Source organism: Hordeum vulgare, chromosome 3H (genome assembly GCF_904849725.1).
Source record: "Hordeum vulgare subsp. vulgare chromosome 3H, MorexV3_pseudomolecules_assembly, whole genome shotgun sequence".
NCBI lineage: Eukaryota > Viridiplantae > Streptophyta > Magnoliopsida > Poales > Poaceae > Hordeum > Hordeum vulgare.
The window spans coordinates 292,300,892-292,322,619 of NC_058520.1; the positions used below are offsets into that span (position 1 = coordinate 292,300,892).

General features: G+C 47.0%; 1 protein-coding gene across 2 annotated transcripts in view; it reads left to right on the plus strand.

Moving 5' to 3' along the window:
* The window catches only part of LOC123443675 (protein HASTY 1), a 52,536-nt gene that overhangs the window by 19,755 nt on the left and 11,053 nt on the right, over positions 1 to 21,728 (plus strand). For both annotated transcript variants that reach the window (XM_045120170.1, XM_045120171.1), the window contains exons 16-20: positions 12,692 to 12,795; positions 12,893 to 13,193; positions 13,487 to 13,719; positions 13,965 to 14,465; positions 14,575 to 14,869. In XM_045120170.1, the coding sequence (XP_044976105.1) occupies positions 12,692 to 12,795; positions 12,893 to 13,193; positions 13,487 to 13,719; positions 13,965 to 14,465; positions 14,575 to 14,869 (1,434 nt within the window). The remainder of the gene's footprint in view (positions 1 to 12,691; positions 12,796 to 12,892; positions 13,194 to 13,486; positions 13,720 to 13,964; positions 14,466 to 14,574; positions 14,870 to 21,728) is intronic.

Below are 21,728 nucleotides of genomic sequence, written 5' to 3' on the forward strand. Positions count from 1 at the left end.
GTGCGGGCGTCCTCGGCCCGCGGCCTGGCACTCCTCCGTAGCAGGCTTTGCTAGCCCAACAGCAAGCTGCGTACGCCCCGTACGGCTACACCGCACCCTCGCCTGGGTTCTACTACGTCTCTCCGAGCGCCAGCTCCAGCACTGCGACCGCTCCACCACAGCTGTGGGGCGTGGTGCTGCTGCACACTGCCCTCCAGAGCGCCTCCGCCACGTCCGGCGCGCCGACCGGTACCTCTGATTGGTACCTTGACTCTGGCGCCACCGCCCACATGATGTCGAACTGTGGTAACCTTCGTGCTGTTTTTCCCTCTCCTCCTCTCATATCGTGGTGGGCGATGGTTCTTGCCTTCCGATCACCCACACAGGGGCCATGGGTCGCTCGTCACCACATCTTCTCCCCTCCAACTTCACAATGTCCTTATCTCTCCCAAACTTATAACAAGTTTAATATCTGTTCGTCAGCTTACTCGTGACAACTCTGTTTCTGTTGAATTTGACATGTTTGGCTTCTATGTGAAAGACCTCCGCACACGCCTGGTGATTCTCCGATGTAACTTGGACGGCGATCTGTACAGCGTGACTCTTGACTCGTGCACGTTCTTCCCGCAACACTTCGCCGGCGTGGCCTTCGTTGATCTCTGGCATCAACACTTGAGTCACCCCGGACATGCTGCGCTTCGTCAGGCCATGGAGCTTCTTCCCTTCACCTGTCAGTTGTCCGCCCCACATACTTGTACCGTGTGTCGCCTCGGCAAACACACGCGGCTTCCATTTCAAGCATCACATCATCATAGCTTTTTCCCCTTTCAGTTACTCCACTTAGATGTTTGGACCTCACCCTTGTAAGCGTATTTGGTTTTCAGTTCTATCTAGTGCTCATCGATGATTGTACTCACTATATCTGGACCTTCCTTTGCGTCATAAATTTGATGTTCTTCCTACACTTGTTGCGTTTTATGCCTACGTACAAACACAGTTTGAGCGCCCCATCCTTGCCCTTCAGACCTACAACGACTGCGAGTTCGGCAAACTTGCTGTTCGCTCCCTCCTCACCACCCACGTCACTGTGCTTTGCCTCTTGTGCCCCTACACCAGCCAACAAAATGGGACACCGAGCGCACTCTCTGCACGCTCAACGACAACATGCGTGCGCTCCTCTTCCACGCCTCCTCCATGCCACCTTGCTTCTGGGCCGAGCCCGTGAGTGTCACCACGCTCCTCATGAACTACAAACCATGCCATGCCAGGTCGCCGTGCACCCCTCATGAGCGCCTCCTCGGCGTCGTACCAGATTACACTCTTCTCCGCGTGTTTGTCCGTCGGTGTTTTCCTAACACCACCTCCACCTCTCGTTATAAGCTTGATCATCGCTCTTTCGAGTGTGTGTTTCTTGGCTACCCGCCTGACCACCGTGGCTATCGCTGCTACGACTTTTCCTCTCGCAGCGTCGTCACCTCGCGTCATGTTTGTTTTGATGAGGACATATTTTCGTTCGCAGCTCACCACCCTCCTAACCCCGCCGCTCCGCCTATGCCTTGGCTTGTTCCCGCTCCTATGCAGGTCTGTACACCTTCAGGTGGTGATGTTCCCAGCGCTGGTCCACCGTTGGTGCCATCGGGCGACTCGGGCGGCCCCGACTGGTCACCTCGACGCGTCATCGAGCATGGTAAAATGTCGACTGCTGGATCACCATCGGATGGTTCTACTTTAACTTCCTCGAGCGCGCGCTCCCGACTTTCCAGTGGTGCCGTTGCTTCCTCATGACGCGGCTCCACGCTCTCCACCGACTTGGTGCGCTGTGCTGCTTCAAGCTCGTCCGTTGCTGTTGCCTCTGAGGGCTCTTGCTCCTCATCTTCGACAACATGTGGCTCTTGCTCCTCATCTTCGACAACATGTCGTTCTACTCACCAGGTCGTCACGCGCGTGCGCGCTGGTGTGTTATGCCCTAGCAAACGTTATGACGACGACTACGTGCAAGCCGCGTCTACAGCACCCTCCGCGGCCATCTCGCCGCTGCCTCACTCGATGCACGCCGCCGTCCGTGACCCTAACTAGCTTGTCGCCATGCGTGAGGAGTTCGCGGCTCTCGTCAGCAACCGCACTTGGGAGCTTGTGCCTCGCCCGCCGTGCGCCAACATCATCTCTGGGAAGTGGGTCTTCCGCCACAAGACCCGCTCCGACGGCTCACTAGAACGCTACAAAGCCTGATGGGTCGTCCGCGACTTCCGTCAACGGGCCGGCGTTGGCTACAGTGAACTTCCTCATGACTCTCTGGTTGTGAAGTTCGCCACGATTTGCGTCGTCCTCACGCTCGCCGCGCCCCGCGCATGGCCAGTGCACCAGTTGGATGTCATGAATGCATTCCTCCACGACACGCTTGAGGAGGAAGTGTTTTATCTCCAACCCGTCGGCTTCGTCGACGTGACGCACCCCGACCACGTCTACCACCTTTCCAAGTCCTTGTATGGCTTGAAGCATGTATTGCAGGTGTGGTTCTTTCGGTTCGTCGGCTTCCTCACCACCATTGGGTTCGCGCCCACCCGCTCCGATAGCTCACTCTTCACATTCATCCACGATGCTGATGCTGCCTTCCTCTTATTGTACGTGGATGGCATCGTCCTCACCGAATCCAGCGTCGGGCTCCTCCATCGCATCATCCCCAAGCTCACTGGCGAGTACGCCATGAAGGACCTCAGACCACTGCATTACTTCCTCGGCGTGCGCGTGACGCACCAGCGCTGGCTTCTTCCACTTGCAAGAGCAGCACGTCGAGGACGTACTTGAGCGGGCCACCATGGACAACTGCAAAAGCTCTCCGATGCCCATGGACACCAAGGGCAAGTTGCCGACCGACGGTAGTTCCTAGTCGCTGATCCGATGGCCTATTGCAGCCTTGCCGGGGCACTACAGTACCTGACGATCACTCGTCCCGAGCTCGCCTACGCCGTGCAGTAACTATGTCTTCACATGCACGATCCCCGTGAGTCACATCTCAGGTCGACCAAGCGTGTTTTGAGGTATGTCTGTGGCTCCACCGCTCTTGGCCTCCATCTCCGCGCCTCTTCGACGTTGGACCTACGAGCCTACACCGATGCCGACTTGGCGGGTTGCCTCTGGGTACTGCGTCTACCTTGGGGATGCACTCATCTCGTGGTCTTCAAAGCACCAGGCCACGGTCAGGACCGTCTCACGCACAGCAACTACCTCCTACACAGTCAGGACCGTCTCACGCACACTCTGGTTGGAATTGGCCTTCGCCGCCATGATCTTATTTTTTCTCTTCCGCTGCCATCATCCCTAATCTAATGTGTGTTTTCTAGTTTTCTTTGTTTTCCGCTGCGTCCACCAAATCCGTTGATATTTTGTGTTTTCTCATGCCATGCGAGTCCACCATACCTTAGTCCGTCAGCCTTTTTCCGGTCCTGATCCTTTCTATGCAACTTTTGTGGCCTACTTGCCCTTGTTGTTTTCTATAGGATTTTTTGGACTTCTTTTGCATTGTCGATCTACGTCCATCGTGCCTTATCCGCCGAGCTTCTTTCGCCGACGGTTGTCGTGGACTATGATTTTCTGCACAATGCTTTATTCTCTTGATGTGCCATCTTCTTTTGACAACCCATCTTCTCTTGGTACTTATGTTGTATCTTCAAGTGATGCAGTGTCTTCCTCTGATGTGCCATCTCTTCGGTGTCTTCCTCTTGATGTGCTATCTTCTTTTGACAACCCATCTTCTCTTGATACTTATCTTGTATGTTCAAGTGATGCGGTGTCTACCTCTGATGTGCCATCTCTTCGTTCACTCCTTCGGCGACTCGACAAGTTTTGAAGACTCTTCATGTTACGATGACACTCTCAAGACGCGGATTTGGATTATCATTTTTTTTAGTATTACACTTCTTCAAATGCAATGCTATTGCATACGCTTTGCATTTGAGGGGGGGTGTTAGGAAGTATTAGTATTAGTCTAGGAGTCCTTATTAGTCTATTAGTCTAGGAGTCCTTATTAATCTATATTTACTTTCCTTGCACCTCAAGTCATGTGTAATATATATATGCCCCTTGGGCCTTCAATATAGACAAGTTGCTTTCCTAACACTACTTATAGCTGGGACACTCTAGAAAACATTTTTTAGGAGTCACCATTCTACTTACAAGTACTTACAACTAGAGAACTCTAGAAACAATAGGTAGGGCAAAGAAAAGAAAAGAAATACTCCCTCCATTCGGAAATACTTGTCCTAAAAATGAATATAATGGATGCATCTATAACTAAAATAAGTCTAGATACATCCATTTCTAGGACAAGTATTTCCGGACGGAGGGAGTACTACACTAGAGTTGAAGTATCTAGAAGTAGCCAAACAGACCTGGCATGTGATTTTCTTCTTCTTTTTCTTCATCTATTGTTCCTCATCATTCTCCCCTGGTTGTTTGGCACTCACCCTGGAGTTATCTTCATAGAGCGCTTCTTCTGGATGGTAGAGGGTCAAGTCCGCAACATTGAAAGTGTTGGATATACCCATGTCGCTTGGAAGGTCTATAACATAAGCATTTTATTTATCTTCCTCATGATAGAGAAGGGCCCATACTTTTGCTGCCTAAGCTTCCCTTTAACACCTAAAAGCAGCCTCTCTTTTCGGAGGTAGACCATTCACCTTATCACCAACTTGGAATCATCTTGGCCTCCTTTTGCAATCAGTAAGTTATTTATATTTCTGATTTTGTGCTTCCAAAACACCACGAATCTCTTCAAATAGTTCAATGTAATTATCAACAAAGCACAATGCTGATTATGAGCTTCCCCTTGATGGTAGCTTCACTAGGTCCACCACATGTGTTGGAACTTTAGTGTAGACAATGGAAGGACTCCTTTATGTGGATCTATGCTTGGAGTTATTGTAGGAGAACTCTCCAAGAAATAAAGCCAAATCCCACAGTCCCTTTCTTTCTCCACAAATGCAACAAATCAGATTACCCAAAAACTTGTTCACTACTTCCATTTGTCCATCTGTTTGTGGATGGGCTGTGCTAGAAAATTTCAATTCAGTGTTGAATTGCTCCCACAAAGTGAGCCAAAATGTAGCAAGAAACTTGCTACCACGCACGGTCCGAGACGATGGACCTTGGAACTCCATGAAGTCTTACCACTTCTCAAAAGAATAGGTTTGCTACATGATGAACATTCGTTGTCTTGCGGCATGGGATGAAATGAGCCATCTTTGAGAATCTGTTCACAACCACAAACACAACATCACTCACTCGTCTTGTTCTTGGCAAACCCAAGATGAAGTCCATAGAGATGTCCTCCCATGGAGCAACATGAACAGGCAAAGGCATGTATAACCATGTGTTCTGAACTTGGCCTTTGTAGGTTTAACATATGGGGCACCGCCGAACAAACTTTCCAACATCTCTCTTTAATTGGCGCATCCAACATGACCCACTAAGACCACTTGAATGGAGCTCTCTAACCAGTTTGTCATGTAGAGAATTTCTTGAAATGCACAAACGATCATTTTTGAAGAGATAGCCATCTTGCATCAAATAGTCATCACCTAACGGCCGGCCCCTAGTATGCTTTACCCAAACATGGGCAAAGTCTTCGTCATCCTCATACAACTCCTTTATTTGATCCATGCCTAGAAGTCCAGCCTCAAAAGACGTCAAGAGGCATGCACGACGACTCAAAGCATCGGCCACTCGGTTACTCGTTCTAGATTTATGCACGATGAGATAGTTAAACCTCCCCAAATATGCTGCCCATCTTGCTAGCATGCGATCAACATGTTTTTGATTTTTAAAATGCTTCAAGGATTGATGCCCATCTTGCTAGCATGCAATTTTTTTCGAGAAAACGCAAAAAGCATTTGCGTTTCGTTTCATTGAAAAGGAGTTCGGGTACAATCATCCTAGGACATGAATTACATTACGATCAGTGCACATCCCAGGTTTGTGGAATCACCATGCGGAGGCCAGGTGCCCCGGCGGCCGCCCAAGAACGGGCCTCGTCCTTGATCCTATGTAGAAGCGTATACATGGATGGTGTTGCACTGTTGAAGACGCAACTGTTTCTGTGCTTCCAAACCATCTAGGGCAGGCTGATTTCAGGGCCTTCTGGTGGATCCGTGGCGTGTTTTCCTTGGCGTGCATCCACCAGTCCATGAGTGATAGCTCACAGCTGGGATGCGGAGCGAGGCCAGGGTCGTAAGGTTTCGGGCTCTTGATCGCATAGGAGGCAGCGAGGATGGTGCTGCAGTCCATGGCGGGCCAACCTCTCGGCAGTCCAGCAGCAATCCTGGCTGGCCAACCAATGGAAGAATTTGACCCGCGGCGGCGCCCAACTTTTCCATATGAGCTTCCATGAGTAGCAAGCCGTAGATCCATGGAATGTGGCTAAGTAGCATGACTTCGTCAAGTAGATGCCGCTCGCTGTCCATTTCCATATCAACTGGTCTGGGCCAGCCGAGAACTCGATGTGTTGCATGATCTGCCAGAGCTGCAGGTACCGACCGATCTCGTAAAGGCCTAATGTTCCATGGATGTCGCGTGCTCATGAGTTGCCGTTGTGTCCGTCCGCTACAGATCTGGTCGTGCGTCGACGCTTGGGTATGCAGTCATACAGGTGAGGCATGAGCTCGCGGACGGAGCGACCGTTGATCCACCGGTCCTCCCAGAGCAAGGCGGTCGTACCGTTCCCGATGACCATGTAGGAGGATGCCCAGAACAGCGCATGCTCCACATGCGAGAACTGGAGGTCAAGTCCTTGCCATGTACGCTCGGGATCAGTTCTTGGGAACCATAACCAGCGAAGCCGCAGTGCGAGTCCGGCACGTCCGAGATCGTGTACGCCCAGGCCCCCAAGCTCGATGGGGCGGCAAACACGGTTCTAGTTCACGTGGCAGCGCCCATCGTTGGCTGCAGCGCGCCTGGCCCATAGGAATCCGCGCTGGATCTTCTCAAGCTGCTTGATGGTCTTTTTGGGGGGTGCGAATGCAAGCAGCTGGTGCACCGGTATGGCGCCTAGGACCGATTTTACCAGGGCCAGGCGCCCGGTTCTTGACATCAGCCAGGCCTGCCAAGTTGGGAGCCCCGCGGCAACAGAGTCGACCACGTGCTGTAGCTGGGCGGCCGACGGTCGACGTGTAGACAGGGGGATGCCGAGGTAGGTGATAGCCAGTTTCACCACCTGGCAACCGAGGTGCGCAATCGTCTCCGTGGCCGTCTGGTCGCCGTGCAAGACAGTGGCGGAGCTCTTGGCGAAGTTCACCCGGAGGCCCTGCCAAATTGGGCGAGGATCTCTTCGACCGCTATGACGTCGTCAGTCGTGGCATGGTAGAAGATCATGACATCGTCGGCGTATAGCGAGATCGTCGGGATGTGTCGCCGTGGATGCATATGCTGCAGCATGCCCGAGCTGTGGGCGCGTCGGAGGAGCCGACCAAGCGTGTCGACGGCAAGCACGAACAACTGCGGGGACATGTAGATACCCTGGCGGAGTCCCTGTCGGTGCCAAATGGGCGGTCCCGGCTCGCCGTTCATCATGATACGCGTGTTGGAGGATGATAAGAGGATGGCGATCCACTCCAGGAAGCGGTTCCCAAATCCGTATTGACGCAAAACGCAAAACCTCGAAGAAGAATGGCCAAGATAGGGAATCAAAGGCACGTGTGAGGTCGAGCTTAAGCATGACCCTTGGCTGTCCCAGCTGATGCAGCATCTTGAGCGACTGCTTGACGAGGATGTAGTTGTCATGCAAGCTACGTCTTACGATGAAGGAATTTTGGTTGCGGCTGACCAGGCGGTCCAGCTTGGCGCCCAGGCGAAGCGATAGCATTTTGGTGAATATTTTTGCCACAATGTGAATGAGGCAAATCGGCCTGTAGTCGCGTAGACCATTGGCAGCGGCATGCTTCGGAAGCAAAGTCAGCAACACTTGGTTGAGCTTGTAGAATCCCCTTCCACGTAATTCAAACAGTTCCAACATCAATGAAGTCCTGTCTCACAATGCCCCAGTAGGCGCGAAGGAATTCGGCCGTGAACCTGTCTGGCCAAGGCGCCTTGTGTGCAGGGAGGCGCTTGACAGCCTCCCAGGATCTCCTCAGCGCTGAACTGGCTAGCATGCGATTGACTTCCCAAGTTTTCAAAGCTCTAAAACAGCATACAGTTCTTGCTGATAAGTACTCCATTTCTATCTAGCTTTGCTTAACTTCTCACTAAAGAAAGCAATGGGTTTCCTTTCTTGAGATAGGACAGCTCAATGCCTACTCCACTTGCGTCACACTACAACTCAAAAGTCTTGTTGAAATCAGGTAGCACCAAGACAATAACTTGTGAGATTTTGCTTGATCTCATTAAAACTAGCTTCAACCGCTTCTGTCTATTGGAACTTTCCTTTCTTCTGGTGGTAATTGGTGCCATGATAGTGCTGAAATTCTTTATAAATCGCCTATAGAAAGTTGCAAGGTCATGAAAACTTCTTACCTCGGAAATGGTCTTCGGAGTTGGCCATTCTCGGATTGCTTCAACCTTACAATCATAAACGCGAATACCGTCACAGGTTACGATGAATCCTAGGAAAAGAAGTTGTGTTTGCAGGAAAACACATTTCTTCAAGTTGACGTAGAGCTCATTTTCCCTAAGTACTTCTAGCACCTTCTGAATGTGGTCAAAGCAATGTTCAGGATATCGGTAATTGGTACCATGTCGGTCGGGTGCTGAATAGGGATAAATAGGCGAATTTTCCAGTTAATCGGACGATAAATCAGTTATTCGACAGATAAATCAGTTAATCAGCTATTCACTGACCCACTGAGTAGCTATTAACTTACCGAGATACCGATTAACTGGCCGATATTTGGAACAATGGGTCAAAGTGTTCATCCTCATGCTTACTATAGAACAAGATGCCATCGAAAAAGACAACAACAAAGTGGGATTCGAAGGACTTGATTCATCAAGTGCATAAAGGTACTTGGCACATTTGAGAGTCCAAATGGCATGACTAACCATTTAAACAACCCTTTCTTTGTCTTGAAGGCTGTTTTCCATTCATCCCCGGGTCTGATATGGATTTGATGATATCCACTTTTTAAATCTAGCTTTGTGAACACTCTTGCTCCACTAAGCTGATCCAACGTATCATCGAGACGGGGAATAGGGAATCTATACCTTACAGTGATCTTGTTAATGGCTCTACTGCCCGTACACATGCGCCAAGATCCATCTTTCTTTGGCGCGAGCAGGGCTGGTACAACACATGGGCTAATACTTTGTCGAATGTGCACCTTTTGTAGCAAATCCTCCAAGATTAGGAAGGCTTGCTCCTGGAATTAAGTCAATTCTATGTTGAGTTCCTCTCGTCGGTGGCAGGCCTTGTGGCTCTCCAAGTATGTTATGAAATTATGCTAATAAGCTACGTACCTTTGCTGGAATTTCAACTGTTAAACTTCATGCACTAGCCAACGCAACCAAAAGATCGAACTGATGGAAAGGGCTAGTGCAATCCACATATACTGTAACACCCCCTCTCACGTGTGACGGGGAAGACAAGTCAACATTTGCAACCGGAAGAGAGCGACGGCGCGCGAAACTCACGTATGACTCAAGAGGCCTCTACGTGGACACACAGGGGGATTACCAGCAATTTTTTAAATAAATTGCGAAAGCCAGAACTTGAACTCAAGACCTTAGCTCCGATACCATGTTAAGCTTAAGCTTCATGCATTAGCCAACGCAACCAAAAGTCCGAACTGATGGAAAGGGCTAGCGCAGTCCACATATACTGCAACATCAACAACCGGATGCTCTTCTCCTTTTACAGTAAGTGTAGCACACAACTTTGTCTCCTTCAAGTCTTCCATAAACTCATTAGAGGTGTGGGAGATAGTTAACATACTTTTCCCCTCCTTAGAGATATTACCATCAGTTTTATTTGGTAGAATACTGATCCTTCTCTTGTTCCAAATGAAAGAGTAAGAATTTTCCTTCTCCTTGTGTGCAGTATCCACATCAAATTGCCAAGGTCTCCCAAGAAGAACATGGCTGGCAACCATATCAACTACGTCACACAACAAATTTGACCGGTAGTGCTTGCCCAAAGAAAGTGGCAGGTTGCTTTGTTTGGTGATCCTCATATTCACTCCTTTCTTGATCCACCCAATAGTGTAGGGGTTTGGATGATCATGAGTCTCAAGCTTTAAATGGCTCACTAACTTTTGGGAGATAAGATTCTTACAGCTGCAACTATCTATCACTAATTTACATACCTTGCCATTCACCGTGCACTTGCTCTCAAATATTTTCTTCCGTTATCTGTCGTCAGGTTGTGGTGTCGAACATAGGAGACGCTGAATCACACATACCACCTCTTCACCTTCTTCTTGACAAACCTCTTGTCCCTCTACATCTTCAGATTCATATTCTTCCTCATTGTCTTCACCATCATGGATAGTTGTGTTAACAAATTTCCTTCATGGGCAACCGCTGGATATTTGTCCCTCTTCACCACATTTATGGCATTTTGGGCCTTCATTGGATTTACCCTCTAGTTTGCTTCTGGATGGGTCGTTTTGCCTTTGGTGGAGCGGTCTTTTCTTCCACTCTGTTAGGCTGGCTCCTAGACGAGCCTTCGGTATGGAGATATGGAGGGTATGGAGTCTTAGTTTTCTTTCTCATCCTCACAAACATCTCGGGCTAGAGCTTGTGCTTGATCAGTGGACCAGATTTGTTGCATCATTGATCGATCTTGAATAGCATCATTGAGACCACTGATGTACCTTGCAACTTGTTGATCTTCAGCTTCGGCAAGGTTGCACCTCACTTGTAGCCTTAGAAATTCCTCCGTGTAATCTGAAACAGTCCTATTTCCTTGAGCACAATTTTGGAATTGGATAAACAGGATCTGGTCATAATCAACGGGAATCTCTCTTCCAAAAGACTTTTCATTTGCTGCCAAGTTCTCATACGAGGTTCTCCTCTCAGCCTGCGTTCTTCTTGAAAACGCGATGCCACCATGCAGCGGCTCCTCCTTTCAGCTTGTACGCGACCAAAGGAACTCTACGATCTTCCGGAACCTCCATGACCTCAAAGAAAGTCTCCACTTCGTATAACCAATCAAGGCACCATTCAATATCAATATTTTCATTAAAAGTTGGGATCTCAGCTTTCACCTTGTATGTATCCCTTGCATATGTAGAGTGGGTACTCAATAGGCCTTCTTGAAGTACGCTGAACTGCACGTTGTCATGGTGGTCTTGCTCCAAGATTACCCCCACCCCCTCTTCGTCGTTGAACATCTTCTTTTTTAGATGAATCTTCTTCATTGGCAGCACGGGGGACACCCTTATCATCTCAACCAGCTGGTCAAATCTCCGATTAAGATCATCACGCAGCTCTTTGATTTGTTGTTCTGCAGCATCCATCCTCTTCTCCAATTGCTCCATTGCTTGCGGCAGCTTGCTCTCAAAGAGAACAACAAGAACTTGTATCGATCAACGGGGCTCTGGTACCACCTGAAGCAGCACAAGGTTGTGGAGGAGCAACTTCACCTTGCTGCTACAATGTGCACAACACAAGTGTTGAAGGAACTACTTCAACGTGCTGCGCTTGATATCACTCTAAAGACAGAGATAGGGCTGATATGCCGACAGGAGTTCAATCCAATACTCCTAGAACACAAGATCTAGTCCAAGATCTTTAGATAGGAACAACAAGTTCTATTATAGATAGTGGGTACATAGTCTGGTCCCAAACTAGAGGTGAGGACCTCTATTTATAGGGCTTTGTGAAGCCTTCACATACTTCTACTTATAGCTGGAACACTCTGGAAAACATTTTTTAGGAGTCACCATTCTACTCACAGCTACTCTATAACATGTTTGTGAGGCTATGGCAGATTATATCTATTTGCGAATCTACGACGGGCTACTTACAGTACCATCTTGAAGTTGTTAATTGCACTTGTGTTGTTTGGATTAAAGTATAAATGAGGAAAACATGCTCGTCGTGTAGGTGATTTCTGGCGATTTCTGTTGATGGCCGCTCAATTTGGTATAGTTCAGTCGATTTGTAAAGATACACCATTAAATTATAGTGGTGCGAACCTTACCTTGTGGCTGCAAGGGGAGGTATACATACGGTATGATTGAAGAGTAGATTGATTCTTCTTGCTTGATTCCCTCAAATGTTACACAGCTGACACTACCACATCCTAATTTGACCTGCTGTATTATAATCAGGAAACCTCCTGAAACATGTATTTGATGCATGCTTCCTGAACTCTTCCCAAGTCATCTTTCCTAATTCTGTCTCTTAACTCATGTTCCTGATTCAGTTCGTCCACCTCCTGGACTCTCCTCTGGCTGACTCTTTCCTTGAGTCTCTTTACTCCTTGGACATGACATCACCGCATGTCTTGTGTGTTGTACGTCTTGCTGGCCGTCTGGCAGCAATTGAAATGTGGCTGCTTTGGTGCACTCTACAAGCATACAGAACATTTATAAGTCAGTGAACATTGTAGCCAGCCTTCAACTAGGTAGAAAAAAGTACATGAACTGGATTAGAATGATCTAGGCTCGCTTTCTAACCTATTTCGGCATGCATCATGTATATTTGCTTTACAGAATGCAGTTCACGGTCACATCTGCTTACTTCCAGAAATTTGGTTGCTAAGAGTGCTTTGCCAATGATGCAGAACATTGCCGATACCATGGCATACCTTCAAGGAGAGGGCCGCTTACTACGTGCTGAGCATGATCACTTATGTGAAGCGTTTCTTATTATGGCCTCCTCCTCTGGGTATTTCGCTGTGACACCTTTTTCACATATATTTTCGCAACTATGATAACATGATGTTGCTTCCACCATAATTTCATATATTTTAACATCTTTGTAGGATTCAACAGCAACAGGAAGTCCTGGCCTGGTTACTTGAACCTCTTAACAAAACATGGACCCAAGTGGAATGGCAAACTGCATACTTGTCTGACCCATCTGGTTTGACAGACATGTTTGCTGACACCCAATTTATGTGGTCAATTTATCACACGGTTACATTCTTTGAGAAGGCACTCAAGCGGAGCGGTACCAAAAGGTCTACAACAGCTCCACAAGCAGCCACCACCACAACAACAGCAACTGGTTATCTGCATCCGATGTCTTCACATCTATCATGGATTCTGCCGCCTCTCTTAAGGGTAATTTGACACATTGTTTTTATCAGCTTAGATAATAAGGACAAGGCATCAAGGATGGAAGTTTGATAATCAGGATCCTTTTTTAATTCTTCTGTAGCTATTATGAACTGAGTAATCTGATGACAGACTATAGTTTGGACTCGGTTTTTATTTGCCTCTTTTGTTGGATGATCTTCAGTATGGTGATGGCTGACTATACATGCTTTTCGCCTGATTTTCATTAACTTCTCTTTAGCCATTATACATAGGCTAATCTGATACTTTCTGTTTCCCTTTTGTTGCACAATCTTCAGCTGCTGAGATGTATACATGCACTTTGGGCCGAGCCATTTGCTCAGTCGCTGACAGGAGAAATCAAAGCGGCCAAAAGCATGACTATCTCGGAGCAGGCCAGTCTACTGGGAGAGACAAGTAAACTCACCAAGGGCCAGGTTGCACCTGCTGATGGATTACTGGATCTTCAAAGGGAGGGAGAGTCTAAGGAAAATAACATAAGAAACTGGTTACGAGGCGTCCGTGACAGTGGGTAAGGATTCTTAATTGGAGTACCGCAAATATTCACTTAGTATTTTTGAAGTTCTGTTGAATCCTCGTTCAATCTCAAAGAGCATTATTGGTACCACCTATATTGTTCATCAATTTGATATTCTGATAATCCTTGATGACTCAAGAACGGTTGAGCTACACTTTGCAGAAATTTTCATCTTGCATGTTAAGTAGTCATTGCTCCTGTAATCTATGTTTGACCCAAGTGAGAATACCATACTACAGGTACAATCTTATAGGATTAGCAGCTACTCTTGGTGAAGCATTTTTCCGATGCATAGATGGTTCCTCTGTCATCCTTGCTCTTATGGAGAATGTGCAAGTTATGGAGTTTCGTCATTTGCGCCAACTCATGCACCTTGCTGTTGTTCCTTTGGTTAAATATTGCCCTGCTGAACTATGGCAGATATGGACAGTGAACCTTCTGCAACCAATATTCGTTCACTGTCAGCAAGCTCTTGATTATTCATGGTCAAGTCTTCTACGTGAGGGCCGAGCTAAGGTTCCTGATAACTTCGGTAATCTTTCTGGGTCAGAACTTAAGGTTGAGGTGATGGAAGAGAAGCTGTTACGGGACTTGACTCGTGAAATTTGTTCTGTGCTTTGGGTGTTAGCATTACCTGGTTTGAATAGTGGACTTCCATCTTTGGAACAACTTGGACCTGTCAACCGGATTGATTTTTCTCTTAAAAGTCTGGAGTCATTTGCTTCCAGCTCTCTTACTGGGTACTGGAAAATTTTCCTGCCTCATATATGTGTTTACCTTAGTTCTTAAATTTCATCGAGTAACATCTCAACAAATGAACAAAGACTGACTGGTACTAATCATTCACAGATTTCTTATGCTTAATGCTGGCACTGCCCTGCCTGCTTTGAGAATAACTGTTGAAGTGTTCAGTTGGCCAGATAGTGAAGCAGTGACTAAAGTAATACCCTTTTGTGGTGCATTGATTCACCTTGCTGTTGCAACAAACCGGGCTGAGCTGAGGCAGTTTGTTGGAAAGGATCTATTTTCTTCTATAATACAGGGCTTATCTGTTGAATTGAATGCCGTTGTGAGTGCAGAGCTTATTGGACTTTGTCGAGAAATATATCTTTATCTATCAGACAAAGATCCTGCACCTAAACAGGTATTTTTTCTGAGATCATGACAGAGTATTTACTTGATGAAAATATGTTATTTGAGAATCATATCTTAGATAACTGTCCCTACCTCTCCAAGAGGTATTTAGACCCTGGAAGTGATTCTTATGCTATACATAACAGAGTGCTACCAAAGCTATAGCTAATTACGTGGTGTAAATAACCATGGTATATACTCCCTCCGTCCCAAAATTCTTGTCTTAGATTTGTCTAGAAATGAAAGTATCTAAATACTAAAATGTGACTAGATACATTCATATCTAGATAAATCTAAGACAACAATTTTGGGACGGAGGGAGTATAACTGTTGCTCTTATTTTGGATGACTTTGCTATTTAAATCTGATGCACCAACCAGTATAACCAAAAGATCGAACGGACGGGGAAGGTTGGGCAATCCACAAATAATTTAACACTCCCCCCACGTGTGACTCGATAAGGCCTAAACGTGGGCATAAAGAGGACTTTTTTAATTTATTTTAATTGCGAAAGCGGAGATTTGAATTGGGCTGTTGCAGTTATGGGTTGACTGTCTAATTGTCCAGGCTGTAATGATAGTATCTTGTATCTGTACCGGTGACTCACATTGTCTGCGCCCAGTAAAGTATGCTTGCTCTAATGACTTGTCCTTTCTCCCGTTAAAAGGTGGGCACCTTTCCCTAAATCTTCTCCCATGCATGCTGTTCTCCGGTTCTTCGTATTCCATCTTTTCCAGATCTATCTTAACCGAAGAAATAGAAACTTGAGAAGGAATACTGCTAAAAACCTACTTCTCTGTCAAATAAAACCTAGTTCACTCGCTAAAGCATCCATGGCTGAATGGTGAAATTGCCCACCAACTTGGAAAGGCAAAATTCTTCAAAAAGTTGCATGCATGGCTGAAAGTGAAAGCGTCGGCCAGCCTATAGTTCACTCGGTAAAGCATCCATGGTTGAATGGTGAAAGTGCCCACCAACCTAGTTCACTTGCTAAAGCATCCTTGGCTGAATGCTGAAAGTGCCCACCGACCTAGTTCACTCGATAAAGCATACACAATTGTTGCCCCGTATCAATCAGGGTGGTATCTGGTGGAAAATTACCACTGACCAACTATCCTTCAGCTGACCCGGTAGACGTCCTCCCGGTAATGCCAAGAGCTGTTGTTAGTAAGAGGTCCTTTTTTCCTTTTCTATAGAAGTTTTTTATGCTGCGCAGGTTTGACCCTATCCAAGATGCAAATTCTTGTATGTAGTTGCCAGTAAAAACTTAAGCTTGTTATTACGAGTAGTTCTTACGAAGAATCAGACTAATGACGTATACAATGCTGGAGTTATCGATGTTGAGTATATAAAGCAGATTGAGTAGTGAAGTCTTATGCTATGAATGCATAAGGAGGTCAAGAGTTCATATGTTGAGCTACTAAGTAAGCTGCTGCCTTTTATAGTAATGCGGAGTGATATAATCAATTAAATTCGATTGGTACCTCGAACTCCATTGGCTCCTTATCTCAACCCGGGATAAGAAGATAGATTGTACATTTCCTTGTTTAAACATGAGTTCAAACTCATTTCGCGTGCATCCAGCAGGAATTGAAGCCGCAAATTTACCACCAAGCAAAGCCAATGGTTTCTTGGTCATGACCAGCTAAAACGAAAGTGACATTAAAGAGTGTTTCCAAATCGAAAGTCCTTTATTTATATACAACACACACATATTCCTCTCTACGTGGGTAATGCTTGTTACAATAGAGAGAAAAAACCCTCCTCAAATCGTGAAAACTCACACTCACACTCTGACCTCCATCTTGATGTTGTTGTTGTTGGTGTTTGAATGTGGCTCGCGTTCATGGCGGTGCGTGGCTGTTCCTTGTGGGGCTCACTCATGCACCAAGCTAATAGGAGGTAGGGCTATGATGTGTTTGGATGTCGTAGGTTGTGGGGTGGTTGGCTGGTTGGTGCTGTAGGCGACAGAGTCGCTCGGCTTGCTCCATATATGGAGGTGGTGTAGGCTTTGTATGGGAAGTGGCTCGCGTGGTAGAGGGTGTCGTTGGTGCTTGGTTTGGTTGTGGTGTCCTGATCCGACAGGGTGGCCTGTCACGATGTGAGGTGTTGTGTTGGGGGTACGTGGCATTGACTCTGGCTGGTGACGTTGGAGGCTTGCCAATAGCGTCTTCACGTCGATCATAGTGGTTCTACTATCGCAAGGGCCGATCACTAGTAAACGAGTTTATTCGAGTCCCCTAGTGGAGATTCTTGAAGGCGATCGTCGGCTTTCATCAATGGGAGTTCAAAACCTTGCTTGTAGACCCGTGAAAGCTGGCCGTGCAAGGTATCATGGCTTGGGTAGTGGCCTTGGACTTCTCAATGCATCACCTTCTTGTCTCGCTTTGGTCTCTAGGTGGAGCCCCTATGGGACTCCAGGAACTTGAGCGACGTGCATCGATTAGAGCACTCCTTGCTTGCACCCCTGTGCCGCTATATCTCGGAGGCCCATTGGACCATCAGCCTTTCCAACTTGAGCTAGCATGCCCCTCCTCGGCTATGAATCATGGCGCAGGGGCATCGTCCGATGGGTCATCCTTCGTGTAGAAGGAGCGTTCGTGGTGTCTAGCTATTTCATTTCCTCCCCAAGGACCGCCAAGTCCTGCTAGCCTAATACACACGTATTTTTATTAGATTAATAGAGTTTAAGTTTTATCTTGGGATTCTTGTTGACGCATGAGCGTCTATCTAGTGCTTCCTCCTAGCCCCCGGGCCATCTGAGTGTAAGGCGCAAAGGAGATTTATGTTTTGGTGGTCCATGTTCCATGAGGAACGCGAGTGGACCGTTGTGGCTGCGATGACATCCCAAGGCTTCCATCTTTGCTTAATATACCTGATTTCGCTCCACGTCTAGTTTGCATGCAATACGTTTTACCGTGGTTCACTCTCAGCTATCTGAGGGGCGAGGACAATCATTGATTATATCACTCCGCATTACTATAAAAGGCATCGCGGCTCTTCGTTTTTTCCAGTAGGCGCCCATGATGTCCCTGTTAAAATATACCCAATTGCGCAAGGGTCGGCTTATTGTGTTTCTTTTGTATAAGCCGGATGTTTTTATCCTGGGACGAAGAGCATTGCAACTATTAGACTGGGGGTGCATATTCCTTCAGTGGAACCTCATGTTCCTTAACACATGTTAGCATTATTTGTTCGACATTATTTGTTCCATGACGTGTAACATGATCATCAACTTATACATGTGCTAGTCTAATAGTCATGTGTCCTCACATGAATTTGGCTGGGGACTAGTTTAGAATAATCACTCAAGCATAGGGTTTCACAAACAACTATGATCGCCTATTAAAGTTTAGAATAATCACTCAAGCATAGGGTTTCACAAACAACTATGATCGCCTCTAGGGCATAGATCTATCAACTGATATTATTCAAGGAACATCTAATAAACCGTGGATACTAGTAATATTATTCAATGAACATTCAATAAACCATGTTTACACTGAAATATAATCTTCTATGATCGCCTCTAGGGCATATATTTAACACTTGATATGTTCTATCGGCCATCTGAATTGTTTCCGAGTAAGTGGGATATATGTTTAATAAGCATCAAGGGAACCTGTAACATGCTTAGAAGCTTCTGAATCTATAATCCAGTCTACATGTGGCTGTATATATGTGGAAGCAAGAGCCTAAGCCTAAGTACCTTCACTCGCCTGGGCATAGTTGGCTTATCAAAGTGTTCAGCGGCTGTGGTTGCGCCCTGGGTACTACAGGACAACTTTCTCTTCCTGCCTTAGTGCCTCCGCCTCGCTCTGGACCTCCACCATCATCATCACACCAAGCTCCAAGAGTACATGGTTTCCAGTGTCTCCCATATTGCTGCTGCAGTTGTGTTGTCCTCCACCATCCTAGCGATAGATATGGTGAAACAGATACCATCCAGCATGCAACCTGTCAGGATCTAGCTAACTGACTGAAGAAGAAATGCTCTTTTGAGCCAAATTCAGAGATCGAAATCAGCTAACAGAGGGATTATATTGCTCTCAATTTGGGGAAAGTAGCTAGAGCACGCTACCGGCGGCTTACACATCTATTACATGCCCAAATGGACTGGAAAGTGAGGCATTTATAAGCCAGTACGCAATAAAGTAGCTAAAGCGAGCAAACAGCTGGTAGTGCGCCTTGTCAGAAAGCCAACAGCGACTCGGGAGCTTAGCTGGGCCGTCGGATGCAGGATCGACGGACGACGACTCCCTCTTCACCGAATCGGTACCTTCTTCCCTTAGCCGTTGGATGGATGATCTACCCTCCAGGATACTTCCGGCATGCTGGAACAGGGGAGCTTCTCTGTTCCTGACAATTCCCCCCTTTAAGCGGCAGCTTGCCCTCAAGCTGCAAAAGAAAGAATAACTTTTTGGATAAAAACTGAATCTTCCTAGGTGGTTTCCTCCACTGGCATATTCACCCACTTGATCAACCATCTCACCACAGGAACACTGATGTCCCCCTGCACTCTGGGAATTAGTTTCCTCTTCAATATGGCTTCAGGTTCCATCTTGATCAACCCATCTGGACCCACTAAAGGAAGGTTCTTGGAAGGCACTACTGATGGCCCAATGTGCTTCTTCAACTGACTCACATGAAAAGTATGGTGTAACTTGCAATCCTCAGGCAGTAGTAACTTGTAAGCATGAAGGCCAATTCTCTGAAGAACTCTGAAGGGCCCATAGAATTTGGAGTGTAACTTCAAATGCTTGTGGAGACTGAGAGAAGTGTGCCTGTAAGGTTGCAGCTTCAAATAAATCATATCCCCCACCACATATTCTCTTTCCTTTCTCTTCTTGTTAGCAAACCACTTCATCCTCGCTTGGGCCTTGATAAGGTTTTGCTTAATCACTTCCAAAGCTAATTCTTTGTTTTGGAGTAAATTGTCAGAATCCACAGAAATAGTATTAGGCAATGCAGACTCAGCTACCATGGGAGGAGGAAAACCATAGAGAGCTTGAAAAGGTGTCATCTGCAAGGAAGTATGGAAGCTAGTGTTGTACCACCACTCAGCTAAAGCCAACCATCCGTGCCACTTCTTTGGCTGCTGAAAGCACATACATCTCAGGTAGTTCTTGTTGGGGAACGTCGCATGGGAAACAAAAAATTTCCTACGCGCACGAAGACCTATCATGGTGATGTCCATCTACGAGAGGGATGAGTGATCTACGTACCCTTGTAGATCGTACAACAGAAGCGTTAGTAAACGCGGTTGATGTAGTGGAACGTCCTCACGTCCCTCGATCCGCCCCGCGAACAATCCCGCGATCAGTCCCACGATCTAGTACCGAACGGACGGCACCTCCGCGTTCAGCACACGTACAACTCGACGATGATCTCGGCCTTCTTGATCCAGCAAGAGAGACGGAGAGGTAGAAGAGTTCTCCGGCAGCGTGACGGCGCTCCGGAGGTTGGTGATGACCTTGTCTCAGCAGGGCTCCGCCCGAGCTCCGCAGAAACGCGATCTAGAGGAAAAACCGTGGAGGTATGTGGTCGGGCTGTCGTGGAAAAATCGTCTCAAATCAGCCCTAAAACCTCCGTATATATAGGTGGGAGGGAGGGGACCTTGCCTTGGGGCTCAAGGAGCCCCAAGGGGGTCGGCCGAGTCCAAGGGGGGAGGTCTCCCCCCCAAACCGAGTTGGACTTGGTTTGGTGGGAGGGAGTCCCCCTTCTTTCCCACTTCCTCTTTTTTTTTTCTCTTGATTTTTTTTCTTCTTGGCGCATAGAGCCCTTTTGGGCTGTCCCACCAGCCCACTAAGGGCTGGTGTGCCACCCTCAAGGCCTATGGGCTTCCCCGGGGTCCATAAATGGATCGCTGGAGCTTGCACACCTTGTTAGCATTCTTAGGATCGACAAAACCTTCGGGTTGTATCATATACAACTCTTCCTTAAGGAAACCGTTAAGGAGCGCCGTTTTGACATCCATCTGCCAGATTTCATAATCGAAAAATGCAGCTATTGCTAACATGATTCTGACGGACTTAAGCATCGCTACGGGTGAGAAAGTCTCATCGTAGTCAACTTCTTAAACTTGTGAAAAACCCTTTGCCACAAGTCGAGCTTTATAAATGGTCACATTACCGTCAGCGTCCGTCTTCCTCTTAAAGATCCATTTGTTCTGAATGGTCTTGCGGCCCTCAGGCAGTACCTCCAAAGTCCACACTTTGTTCTCATACATGGATCTTATCTCGGACTTTATGGCTTTCAGCCATTTGTTGGAATCTGGGCCCACCATTGCTTCTTCATAATTCGCAGGTTCATTGTTGTCTAACAACATGATTGATAAGACGGGATTACCGTACCACTCTGGAGCAGTACGTGGTCTCGTCGACCTGCGTGGTTCGACAGAAACTTGAACTGGAGTTTCATGATTATCATCATTAACTTCCTCCTCAACCGGCGTCGCAATGACAGAGGTTTCCCCTTGCCCTGCGCCACCATCCAGAGGGATGAGAGGTTCGACAACCTCGTCAAGTTCTATCTTCCTCCCACTCAATTCTCTCGAGAGAAACTCCTTCTTGAGAGAAGCTCCGTTTTTAGCAACAAACACTTTGCCCTCGGACTTGAGATAGAAGGTGTACCCAACTGTCTCTTTTGGGTAACCTATGAAGACGCACCTTTCCGCTTTGGGTTCCAGCTTTTCAGGCTGAAGCTTTTTGACATAAGCATCACATCCCCAAACTTTAAGAAACGACAACTTTGGCCTTTTGCCATACCACAGTTCGTATGGTGTCGTCTCAACGGATTTTGATGGTGCCCTATTTAAAGTGAATGCAGCTGTTTCTAATACATAGCCCCAAAATGATAACGGCAAATCA